The sequence below is a fragment of the Rhincodon typus genome, chromosome 12, assembly GCF_021869965.1.
Source record: "Rhincodon typus isolate 14 chromosome 12, sRhiTyp1.1, whole genome shotgun sequence".
Classification (NCBI taxonomy): Eukaryota; Metazoa; Chordata; class Chondrichthyes; order Orectolobiformes; family Rhincodontidae; genus Rhincodon; species Rhincodon typus.
Window position 1 is genome coordinate 62,529,469 of NC_063343.1, and position 12,778 is coordinate 62,542,246.

A 12,778-nucleotide genomic window follows, 5' to 3' on the forward strand; every position below is an offset into this window, starting at 1 on the left:
GAGTGGAGCAGGGACGGTCAGTGGGCCCGGAGTGGAGCAGGGACGGTCAGTGGGCCATGGGGACGGTCAGTGGGCGCGGAGTGGAGTGGGGGCGGTCAGTGGGCCGTGGGGATGATCAGTGGGCCTGGAGTGGAGTGGGGGCGGTCAGTGGGCCGTGGGGATGGTCAGTGGGCCCGAGTGGAGCGGGGACGGTCAGTGGGCCATGCGGACGGTCAGTGGGCCAGACGCTCCAGCAGAGCGGGGACGGTCAGTGGGCCTGGAGTGGAGCGGGGACGGTCAGTGGGCCAGACGCTCGAGCGGAGCAGGATTGTTGTTAAACTGGGGGACAGGTGCGGCTGGTCAGTGGATTGTAAACCCAGTTAGGCCACATGTGGAAACCCCCTGTGCTGCTCTAACTGCAGACCCTTTATAGAAAGACTGTAATGCTTGTCCTTTAACTTTATTTCTCATTTTTTCTAACTTACACTACGAATAACCGTCAAGTAATGTAACATGTTTCCTTTCTTTCATTTCTCTAATTTGTATCTACATTCTGTACCTAGGTACTTTGTACCTAAAATGGCGCTAAGTGGGGCAACATTATAAACTTTTCACTGTACTCCTGTACCTGAGAATACATGACTGTGCTTCTATTTGTACTCTTTATCTAATGTGTTGACAGCAACTGTAATGCACCTATACTCACTGCAGTCAGCCACTGAGCAAATGGATCAAACGTGGGATCTTGCTCTGCATGGTTTACTCCTGTGCCAATCAATTGACATATTATGGTATCATGTTCAGATTTTAATAACCTCATCAATGTCAGGCACAGTCTACAAGCATTTGGCACGCAACCCACATCAATACATGCAGGCAAGAACTAATTGCTGACACCATCATTGTACCAACCTCAGAAGGGAAGGGAAATCTTAAAATAAAAACAGAGCTTCAGTAAATACTTCCTTACACTGAACGTCATTTCAAAATGAATCAAAATTAAGCCTCTTTGAGGAACTGGTAACAGCTCAGGACATTAACAGGCAGTGAAATAGTGGCGTGGGTAAAGATCATTTTGTAACATTGTGGGGACAATGATGTGCTACTCAGCTCAGAGCACTGATTTCAGTAAGGATTGCTCGGCCTTAGAGGGAGTGTAACAGAGTTTGACCAGGAGGAAAGCAAGGTTAAAAGGATCAAATAATAAAGACATGCTGCATAGACCAGTCTTGCATTCCCTTGAATGGATTAAGATGAGTAGGAATAAACTATTTCTTCTCATGTGGGGTGTGGGGAGGGACGTATAGAACAGGGGGCATAACTTCAACATTAGATCGAGGCCATTCAGATGGGATGTTTGGAGAATTTTCTCCTTCATAGGGTGATATCCTGCACTCTCTCCATACTCCTCCATTCAATATGACCATGGCTGATCATTCAACTCAACAGCCTGTTCCCACTTGTCCCCCTTATTCTTTGATCCCTTTAGCTTCAAGTGCTCAATCTGACTCCTGCATGAAATCATCGTTAGTAAAGGGTTAAATGAAGATATTTTTAATCAACCTCCTCAGACACATTGTGACAAGAGTGGAGCAGGGTGGGACCTGAACCCAGACCCTCTGGCCTGGAGGTAGAGACACTACCACTGTACCACAAGAGCCCTAAAGGTTAACTGTATCTTTAATCTAATAGGAGCTACTGAGTATGTGTATAAGGAGCCACGATGATGGAAGGATAAGATAGAACCATGGTCACAATGAAGGATCTCAGACAGGCTCTCTCTTGCCGTCTCCACTATATGGTTTCATTCCATTAAAACTGTTCATGCTCACAAACCTGAGTGTAGACCTAATCTTGCCAGAAGATATGGATCTACTGAAAATGGAGGTTAATCAAGTTCGGTTGAGTAATGATCAGAGGGGCAATGTATCTGAGACAGAAAGATGGAGTGAGGAATAATTTTACAGAACTTTGAAATAAACTTCAAGGAACTGAATAGGCCCCTCCACCTCCTACAAAAACACAACTGAAGTTCCCAACATAGTCCATCCTTGTGGAAAGTTTCAGATTTCATGAGACAGTCAAGTAAATATCAGGATTAATATGAATAATTTATGAGGAAGGTATGATGAATGGGTATTTCGTGTGCACCTTTCACCTTTCTCCCCACGGTAGGGGAGTCTAAAACTAGAGGGCACAGTTTTAAAGTGAGAGGGGAGAGATCAAAACGGTCCAGAAGGATTTTTTTTTTTTCACACAGAAGGTGGTGAATGTCTGGAATGGGCTGCCAGAGGTAGTGGTGGAGGGGAGTACAATTTTGTCGTTTAAGAAATATTTGGATAGGTACATAGATGCATAGGTATGGAGAAATATGGACCAAACACAGGCAAATGGGACCAGATTATTTATGAAAACTGGGTGGCATGGTCATGTTGGGCCGAAGGGCCTGTTTCCATGCTGTAAGCCTCTATGACTCTATGACATCTCAGGATGTCCCAAAGAATCTTTGAATCAATGAAGTATTTTGAAGTAGAATCAATATCCAGAGGCCCAGCAGACAATCTGTGCATAGCAAGCTCCCACACACAACTAAACACCAGGGGATCTGTATCTTTCAGTGATGTTGGTTGAGGGATAAGTATTTGCCTTAGGATGTTTGCGAGAACTTTCCTGCTAGAATGTTAGTCCAGTTCTGCCGCAGCAGGATTTTAAGGGCATGAATGCTCGGCAGAGGGCCCAATAAAGATTTCCTGGAAGATTTCCATTGATGAAGGATTGATGTTACATTTTAACCAGAATTGTTGGCTGAAATGATTCTCCTTAGGGCAAAAACATCTGAGGACAGATATGCAGGATGGGGGGAAAGAGACAAACTTTTGAAATGTTTAGATAAAGTGAATAGGGAAGAGATTGATAACCAGAGGTGCAGGTTGAAGGTGACTAACAAAAGAACCAGAAGTGACTTGAGGGAAAACATTTTCATATCAGGAACAGTTAGGATTTAGAATGTACTGATGGGGAAAGGGAAGTAAGTTCCATAGTAACTTCTGAAAATGAATTGGATAGATACATGAAAGAGAAAACAAAAAAAAAAGTGATGTTGGATGGGAATTGGGGTTTAGGACTAACTGAATTGCCCTTCAAAGGAGTCAGCATAAATGTGATGGGCTGAATGGCCTCCTTTCATGCTGTCGTGGTCTTTAAATGTATGAAATTTTGACTCAGAGATGTGAATACTGCCCTTGACCATAATAACCCACAGTATCTGCCTTCTAACGGACATCACTAGCCCAGCACCTGAGATACATCAAGAGTTGATGGACTCTCCAAGGCAATCCGAGGAACAGGTGTGGAGAGAACATTACACTACTTTTTAAGAAAGGATGAAGAGAACCACAAGTCAGCTTCGTCTCATGTCAGTTATTGGGAAATGATTGAATCTATTTTTAAAGTGGTCGTAACAATGTATTTGAAAAGCGAGGAATGATTAGAACAAGTCAAAATGGTTTTACTGAAGGAAAATCCTCCTTGACAATTTTTTTTAGAGTGTTTTTGAGGATGTGACTAATGGACTAGATAAGGAGGAGTCAGTATGATGTACCAGGATTTCCAAAAAGCGTATTATAAGGATTACAAAGACAATAGACAAGGTAAGGTCTCCAGAAGTTGAGGATAATATACCATCACAGGTAGAGGATGGGTTAATGGATACAAAGCAGGGATTGAGCATAAATTTGGCTTCTTTAGGATGGCAGGTAGTGAATAGTGGAGAGCCACAATGGTCAGTGCTGGGGCCTCAGACATTTGTAATCCACATTATTGACTGAGCTGAAGATATGGGAAATAACGTATCTGGATTTGCTGATGATTCCAAGCTGGGCTGAAAGGTAAGCTGTCTCGAGGACACAAAGAGTTTGCAAAGAGGATAAATGATTGGGAAGCAAGATGGTAGATGGGTTATAATGTAGGCAAGTGTGAGGTCACTCATTTTGGGGATAGGACAGAAAGGCAGAATATTTTTAAAGGGTGTGAAATGTGTAAGTGTTGCTGCTCACAGAGACTTGGAATGTGGTCATGCAAGGAATGGAATAAATCAGCATGCGGTACAGCAAGCAATCCGGAAGTAAACTGGCATGTTGGCCTTTCTAGCAAAGGAATTGGAATATGAGAATAAAGAGGTGTGTTACAATTGTACAGGTCTTTGGTGAACCAACATAGAGTCTTAGAATCATACAGCATGGAAACAGACCCCTTGGTCCAACTCATTCATGCCAATCAAGTTTCCCAAGCTAAACTGTACCTATTTGCCAGCAGTTGGCCCTATTCATATACCTGTCCAAATGTCTTTTAAATGTTGTAATTGTACCTACATCCACCACTTCCTCTGGCAGTTCATTCCTCATACGGACCACCATCTGTGTGAAAAAACTGTCCCTCAGGTCCCTTTTAAATCTTCCTCCTCTCACCTTAAAAATATTTTTTTTCAAGCTATTGGTGTTTTTCCTCAGCCCAAAAGAAACAATTCCAGAAACTTCTATCATAAAGTTCAATGCACTGTACTGTTTACATTGCTCACTTGTAAATTCTCCCAAATTCCTACTAGCCTCCAAAACTGTCTTTCTTAACCTGGTTACACCAAGCTACAAAAGTACAAGTTAATCATTAAACCCTTTAAGAATCACAGAATCCCATTGTGTGGAAGCAGGCCACTCAGCCCATCGAGTCCTTCCAAACAGCATCTCACCCAGATCCACCCTTCTACTAATCTCTGTAACCCTACGTTTCTCATGGCTAATCCACCCAGCCTACACATCTCAGGACACTACGGGCAATTCAGCATGGCCAATTCACCTAACCAGAGCACCCGGAGGAAATCCATGCAGACACAGGGAGAGAATGCGCAAAACTCCACACAGACAGTTCGCACAAGGCTGGAATCAAACCCAGGTCCTCCGTGCTGTGAGGCAGCAGTGCTAACCAGTGAGCTGCCCCAGTTCAGAAGCACAGAAAACCCATATGCCACAAGTTCAAATTCAAAAATCCAATCTCAACCATAAATGATATTATCTGCAGTACTGTGATCAGTTTTGGTCTCCATACATAGAAAAGAATGCTCTTGCAATGGAATGTTATAGCAAAGGTTCATTAGGTACAAGGTCCCATCTCTGGGCTGAGGGAGTTGTCTTGTAATGACAAGTTGAGCAAATTGGATACAATTCTCTGGAGATTATAAGAATGGGAGGCAACTTCATTGAAATGTTCAAGATTTTGAAGGGTAGATATTGAGAGATTCCAAATGATTAGAAATTACTTCACTGAGATGGTTGTGAGTCTTTGGAATTTTGTACTCCAGAGAGGTGAAGCTTCTCCATCATCAATATATTTACGGTTGGGATAGACAAATTGGTCTCTGAGAATTAAGGAAGAGGGAATGGGCAGGAAAGTGGAGTTGAAACCCAGGATCTTTCATGGCCATATCAAGTGTTTTGACAGAGTCTGTGGTCTAATACTGCTCCTGTTTTTGTGTTGTGGTTGGGAATCTTTTTTCTTTTAATTTCTACATTGTATTCGGCACTTCGTTGAGCAGATTAAGTCTTTACAAGAACTCAAACTTGCACCGATTTAGTCATGGAGTAAAATTAAGAAAAGTGGAAAATGAAGCGGAAAGAGAGTTGGAGAAGGTGGGAGGGGAAGGGCGGGGTGCATTTGGAGGAAGTTAGAGGCAGAAGAATGAAACTGCCAGATGAGGAATGATGACTGCAGAGAAAAACAACTATCTGACACACACAAAAAAAGACAATTTGAGGGGCAGGGGAGTTAATAACCAGAGGAGACAAACTTCAGAGTTACAACATGGTAAACAAACTCTATTAGGAGAAAGGGAGGTATAGAACTTTCTCTTAGACAGAGTGAGCTGTTGTGATCTGGGATGCACAATCTGAAAAGTCTTTGGAAACAGTTTCAATAGTAAATTCTACCAAATTCCTACTAGCCTCCAAAACTGTCTTTCTCAACCTGTTTACACCAGGCTACAAAAGTACTAGTTAATCATTAAACCCTTTCAGAATCATAGAATCCCTATAGTGTGGAAGCAGGCCACTCAGCCCACTGAGTCCACGCCACCCTTCCAAGCAGCATCACACCCAGATCACCCTTCTACTAATCCCTGTAACCCTACATTTCTCATGGCTAATCCACCCAGCCTACCCATCCCGGGACACTACGGGCAATTCAGCATGGCCAACCCACCTAACCAGAGCACCCGGAGGAAATCCACGCAGACATGGGGAATTGGATAGATATTTGAAAGGATGACATTTGTCGAGCTCTGGGAAGTGAATGTGTGCAATGTGGCTTAAATGAGTGAGATGCATCCAGCTGATTATTACACCCAGGACCTTGCACTCCCCATCACCTCAACTGCCAGTGCACACCCCGAGGCCAGAGGTGAATGAATGATGGAGACGAGGCTCCTGTTTTGGCTGTTCAGTACGGAGGAGTATCTGCAAACTCCATCAGCAGGCTATGTCACCACAGACTGCTCTCCGAGCTAACAGCCTGCTTTGTTTCTTATGCTTCTAACTGAGGCCTTTGCCAGCAAGAGTGATGTAGCCAGGCACTGGTGGGACATTGCTCACTGTGACTGCCTTCCTGAGAGGACAAAGACAAGGACTTGATTGGCATAGGTTCCAGTGGATGGGAGCATCGATTGTGCCATCTCCATGCCATGACACCTTGGCATTGTGGCCGCTGTGCCATTATGTTTCCAGTGAGGGGTAACACCAAACTGCAAACGTCTGCCCGAGCACATAGCGGCCTTTCTAAGGTGGCACAGGGATGCTGGTCTTTAAGGGGATATGCAGTGAGAGGGAAGTTGTTCCAGGAACTGTGGCTGGTAGAATGGGGCAAGAGGGGCACCATAGGGGCAGGGGAGGTAGTTTATGGGGTGAGTTTGATAAGATCCAGCACTCTGCACTCCCCCATCACCTCAACTGCCACTGCACACCCCGAGGCCAGAGATGAATGAATGATGGAGACGAGGCTCCTGTTTTGGGGTTCAGTATGCTGAGTCAAACTCTGTAACAGCTGTGTAAATGCACCAATATCCCAAAAACTGCAGCGGTTTAAGAAAACAGCTCACCATCTCCAGAGTAAAGAAAGATAGCTAATGATTGATGACCCAGCCAGTGATGCCCATATCCTGTGAGTTTACGTTTTAAAAACACAAGATGGGAATGGTTCTGTTTTTTAAGAACAAATTGCATCTGACAGGTCAGTAAAGAATTGCTGATTGACTGTGGGGTTCAACCCGGTAGCTGAGGAGAGGTTGTTTAAGGTTGTTTTGGAAAGGCAGCTTGACTAATGCAAACAACACTCCAATTGCTTATACAGTGCTTCCCCCTCCTGGTTGCAGTGTGCTGTGTAATGCTGCAGGTTTCAGTTTGTGAGGCTCAGACTGACAGTATAACTCCCTGACACTATCAGTGTAACTCGCTTAGCCTGACAGTATAACTCCCTCAGACTGACAATATAACACTGTCAGACTGATAGTATAACTCCATGAGACAGACAGTATAACTCCCTCAGACTGGTAGCGTAACCTCCTCAGACTGATAGCGTAGCTCCCTTGGACTGGGAGGTTAACTCCCTCAGACTGATAATGTAACTCCCTCAGATCGACAGCGTAACCCCCACAGTACAACTCCGAGACTAACAGCATATCACCTCAAACTGACAGTGTAACCCCCTCAGACTGGCAGTGTAACACCCTATCATAGGAAACATATTATTGAGCTGCAGAGGGTTCAGAAGAGATTTACCAGGAAGTTGCCAGGCTTGGAAGGTTGGAGTTACAATCAGAGGCTGGATACAACAAGGTGCAGGGCTGGATGAACACAGCAGGCCAAGCAGCATCAGAGGAGCAGGAAAGCTGACGTTTCGGGCCTAGACCCTTCATCAGAAATGGGGCAGGGGAAGGGGGTTCTGAAATAAACAGGGAGAGAGGGGGAGGCGGATAGAAGATGGATAGAGGAGAGGATAGGTGGACAGGAAACAGACAGGTCGAAGAGGCGGGGATGGAGCCAGTAAAGGCGAGTGTAGGTGGGGAGTTAGGGAGGGGATAGGTCAGTCCAGGGAGGACGGACAGGTCAAGGGGGCGGGATGAGGTTAGTCGGTAGGAGATGGGGGTGCAGCTTGAGGTGGCAGGAGGGGATAGGTGGGAGGAAGGACAGGTTAGGGAGGCGGGTACGAGCTGGGCTGGTTTTGGGATGCGGTAGGGGGAGGGGAGATTTTGAAGCTTGTGAAATCCACATTGATACCATTGGGCTGCAGGGTTCCCAAGCGGAATATGAGTTGCTGTTCCTGCAACCTTCGGGTGGCATCGTTTTGGCAGCACCGCAGGCTGGAAGTTTTTTTTAAACTGGAGCGTGGGAGGTTAAGAGCTGATCTTATCGAGATTTATAAAATAATGAGGGGTATAGATAAGGTTAATGGCAGGTGTCTTTTCCCTAGGTTGGGGGATTTCGAGACTAGGTGACATAGTTTTAAGGGGAGCGGACAAAGATTTTAAAAAGACATGAGGGGCAATTCTATTTTTACACAGGGTGGTTCATGTGTGGAATGAACTTCCAGAGGAAGTGGAGGATGTGAGCACAGTTACAATGTTTAAAAGATATTTGGATAAATACATGAATAGGAAAGTTTTGGAGGGATATGGGCCAAGTACAGGCAGGTGGGGTTAGCTTAGTTTGGCACATGGTCAGCATGGACTAGTTGGACTGTAGGCTCTGGTTCAGTGTTGTATGACTCTATGACTCGGACACCCTCAGGCTGACAGTATAACTTCCTCAGACTGAGAATGTAACTCAACCAGACTGAATATAATCCTTCTGACTGAGTGTGAAACCCTCAGACTGACAGTATAACACCCTCAGACTGATGGAGTAACTCCTTCAGACTGACTGTGTAAAACTCTCAGACTGACAATATAGCTGACAGTTTTTTTTAAGAAGTTGCCATATTCCCAGAAGACTGTGCTCTCCTTAGAGAGAGACAGAGAGGGAGACGACTGGTGGTGGTTTAACCTGAGGGTCACCATATCTCAGGCGAAGGGGGTGGGTTGAGAAGAAGACTCCTTCATGGTAATCTCATACTATGCAGAAATAGAACCCACACTGTTAGCGTCACTCTGCATTGCAAACCAAGCATACCGCACACTGAGCTAACTAGTATATTATTCCATCAGAAAAACAAAGTAACTTGCTCGATGTTACTCCCAGGTGGTCACAGTCAGGATTACATGAAGATGGTCACAGTTGGTGTTACCCTGAGATGGTAATAATCACTGTTTCCATGGATGGTAACTGTCGCTGTTAACCTGTGATATTAATAGCCGGTATTACCCTATAATGGTCACAGTCGATCTTACCCTTCGATGGTAACTGTCAGTGTTGTTATGCAATGGTAACAATTGTGTTACCCAATGATGGTAACAGATGCTGTTTCACTGTTAAGGTAACAGTTGGCCCTGCGATGGTCAGAATCAGTGTTAACCCCTGCTATGGTTACAGTAGGTGTTATGCTACGATGGTCACAGGCACTGTTAAACTGTGGTGATCAAAGTCAAGTTGATCACAGCCAGTTTTTCACCACATGGTCACAGTCAGTGTTACCCTGCGATGGTAACAGTCAGTGTTACCCTGCGTGGTACCAGTTATGCTGTGATGGTAACAGACAGTATTACCCTGCAATGGTAACAGTCAGTGTTGCCCTGTGGTGGTACCAGTTATGCTGCGATGGTAACAGTCAGTGTTACCCTGTGGTGGTCACAGCTGGTGATTCCATGGGATGCTCAGAGTCGCTGTTACTCTGAGATGGTCAAGTTGTTGTCATCCTGTAATGGTATTTCCATCCTGGGAAAAAGACCGACGATTGAGCCTATCCATGCCTTTCATAATTTTATATACTTCTATCAGGTCACCCCTCAGTCTCCAAAGCTCTACAGAAAACAACCAAGTTTGTTCAATCTCTCCTTATAGCCAATACACTCCAACTTAGACAACACCATGGTGAACCTCTTTTGCACCCTTTCCAAAGTCTCCACATCCTTCCTATATTGGGGTCACCAAAAATGCAGTATTCCAAATGTGGCCTAACTAAAGTTTTATACAGCTGCAACATGACTTGCCAACATTTGTACCAATGAAGGCATCTTGTCATGCACCTTCTTTTACCACCTTATCCACCTGTGTTGCCACTTTCAGGGAGCTAGGAACTTGCACCCCAGCATCTCTCTGTGTATCAATGCCCCTTAGGGTCCTATCATTGACTGTAATGTTTCTTCTTGTATTTGACCTCCCAAAATGCATCATCTCGCAGCTGTCCGAATTAAACTCCATCTGCCATTTCTCCGCCCAACTTTCCAGCTGATCCACATCCTGCTGTGTTCTTTGACAACATTCCTCACTATCCACAAATCCTTCAATTTTTGTGTCGTCTGCAAACCTACTAATCAGTCCACCTACAATTTCATCCAAATCATTTGTATAAATTACACACAACAGAAGTCCCAGCACTGAACCTTGCACAGCACCATTGGTCACAGACCTCCAGTCAGAAACATCCCTCTACAACCCCGTTCTGTCTTCTACGACCAAGCCAATTTTTGTATCCAATTTATCTACTCACCATGAATTCCAAACGATTTGATCTTCTGGATCTGACAATCTGTGTTACTGTGTGAGGGGGTGATAGCACAAGCAGTATGGTGGCTCAGTGGTTAGCACTGCTGCCTCACAGCACCAGGGACCTGGGTTCAATTCCAGCCTCAGACGACTGGAGTGTGGAGTTTGCACGTTCTCCCTGCGTCTGTGTGGATTTCCTCCCACAGTCTAAAGATATGCAGGTTCGGTGGATTGGTCATACTAAATTGCCCACAGTGTCTAGGGGTATGTGGATTGGCCATGGGAAATGCAGGGTTTTAGGGACGGGGTGGGGGCATGGCTCTGGGTAGGATGCTCCTCTTCGGAGGGTAAATGCAGACTCGATGGGCTGGATGACATCTTTCTACACTGTAGGGATTCTTTGGTAACAGTTGGTGTTACCCTGCGATAGTAATCATCAGTACTACATTGTTGGTGTTGATGAGAAAATGATGAGTGTAGACAAATGCAGGTCCCCTACGGCCAGAAACAGGGAATGTTATAATGGAGAACAAAGAGGTGGCAGGCCAATTAAATATATACTTTGGTTCTGGCTGCACAGTGGAGGACACAAACAGCATCTCAAAAATGTTGAGGAACACAGGGTCTAGTGAGAGGGAGGAACTGAAAGAAATCCATAATTAGTGGAAAAATAGTGTTGGAAAATAGATGGAATTAGAGATGGATAAATCTCAAGGCCCAGTAATCCACATCCCAGAGTACTTAAGGAAGTGCTCAGTGGTTAGCACGGGGGCCCAGGTTCGATTCCACCCTCAGGCGACTGTCTGTGTGAGTTTGCACATTCTCCCTGTGTCTGCGTGGGTTTCCCATGGTCCAAAAATGCGCAGGCTAGGTGGATTGGCCATGCTAAATTACCCATAGTGTTGAGGGATGTGTAGTTTAGATGGGTTATAGGAGGATGGGTCTTGGTGGGATACTCCGAGGATCGGTGTGGACTTGTTGGGCCGAAGGGCCTGTTTCCACACTGGAGGGATTCTATGATCGAAGTGGGCCTAGGAATAGTGGATGCATTGGCAATCATCTTTCAAGATTCTATAGACTCTGAAACAGGTCCTATAGATGGGAGGGTAGCTATTGTAACCTCAGCTAAAGTAACATCAGGGAGGTGACATCGGTGAGGTAGGCTCAGTGGCGAAAGATTGCACGTGAAGATTGGCGACTTTAACGTTGGTTGGATCCAGTGGAGATGGTGATGGAGGAGCAATGGCAGTGCAGGCATCACTGAGTCATACAGCATGGAATTGATGGTGATAGGCTGGCTCAAAACGGATGGACTCTCTTTAAGCCATATCTTTTTTAAATTTATTCTTAAATTATTCAAAGCAGCGCTGAATTGTGGTGACAAATGAAAGCTTTTCACTGTATTTTATTGCATTCTTACTGTAAAATACATGTGACAAATACATCTCATTCATTCACTGTTTAAACAATGGAGGTAGAGATAAAACAGGGAATTATAGACCAGTTATTGACATCAGTAGTGGGGAGAGTGCTAAAGTCTATTATAAAAGATTGAATAGCAGAGCACTTGGGAAACAATGACAGGTTCAGGCAGAGTCAGCATGGATTTATAAAAGGGAAATCATGCTTGACAAATCTACTGGAAATTTTTGAGGATGTAACAAGTAGAATTGATGAGTGGATGTGGTTTACCTTCAGGAAGCTTTCGATAAGGTGCGATATGTAGGAAGTGGCAATCAGCCTACCTCATTTGCACTCCACTTCAAACAGGTTACAGCAGATCATCCACCTCAGTTCAGCTTTCATTCACTAACATTAGATCCCTCAGTTCAGAGTGTACAAAACACAATCAATGTCGATTCCAAATACGCTGACTGACTAGGCATTCACTGCTTTCTGTGGGTCAAGAATTCCAGACACTTGGAGTGAAAAGATTTTGCTTTGTTTCGGTAACAAATGACTATCTTCTTATCCTTGTATCAGAGATAGTAGGAACTGCAGATGCTGGAGTATCTGAGATAACAAGGTGTAGAACTGGATGAACACAGCAGGCCAAGCAGCATCATAGGAGCAGGAAGGCTGACGTTTCGGGCCTAGACCCTTCTTCAGAAAATAAT

The 12,778-nt window shown here is 44.7% G+C and overlaps 1 protein-coding gene across 1 annotated transcript in view; it reads right to left on the minus strand.

The window, feature by feature from the left end:
* Positions 1-12,778, minus strand: part of LOC109925160 (mast/stem cell growth factor receptor Kit-like) — a 74,449-nt gene that overhangs the window by 27,353 nt on the left and 34,318 nt on the right. The window contains exon 20 of the mRNA XM_048603481.1: positions 9,458-9,585. Coding sequence (XP_048459438.1) covers positions 9,458-9,585 — 128 coding nt within the window. The remainder of the gene's footprint in view (positions 1-9,457; positions 9,586-12,778) is intronic.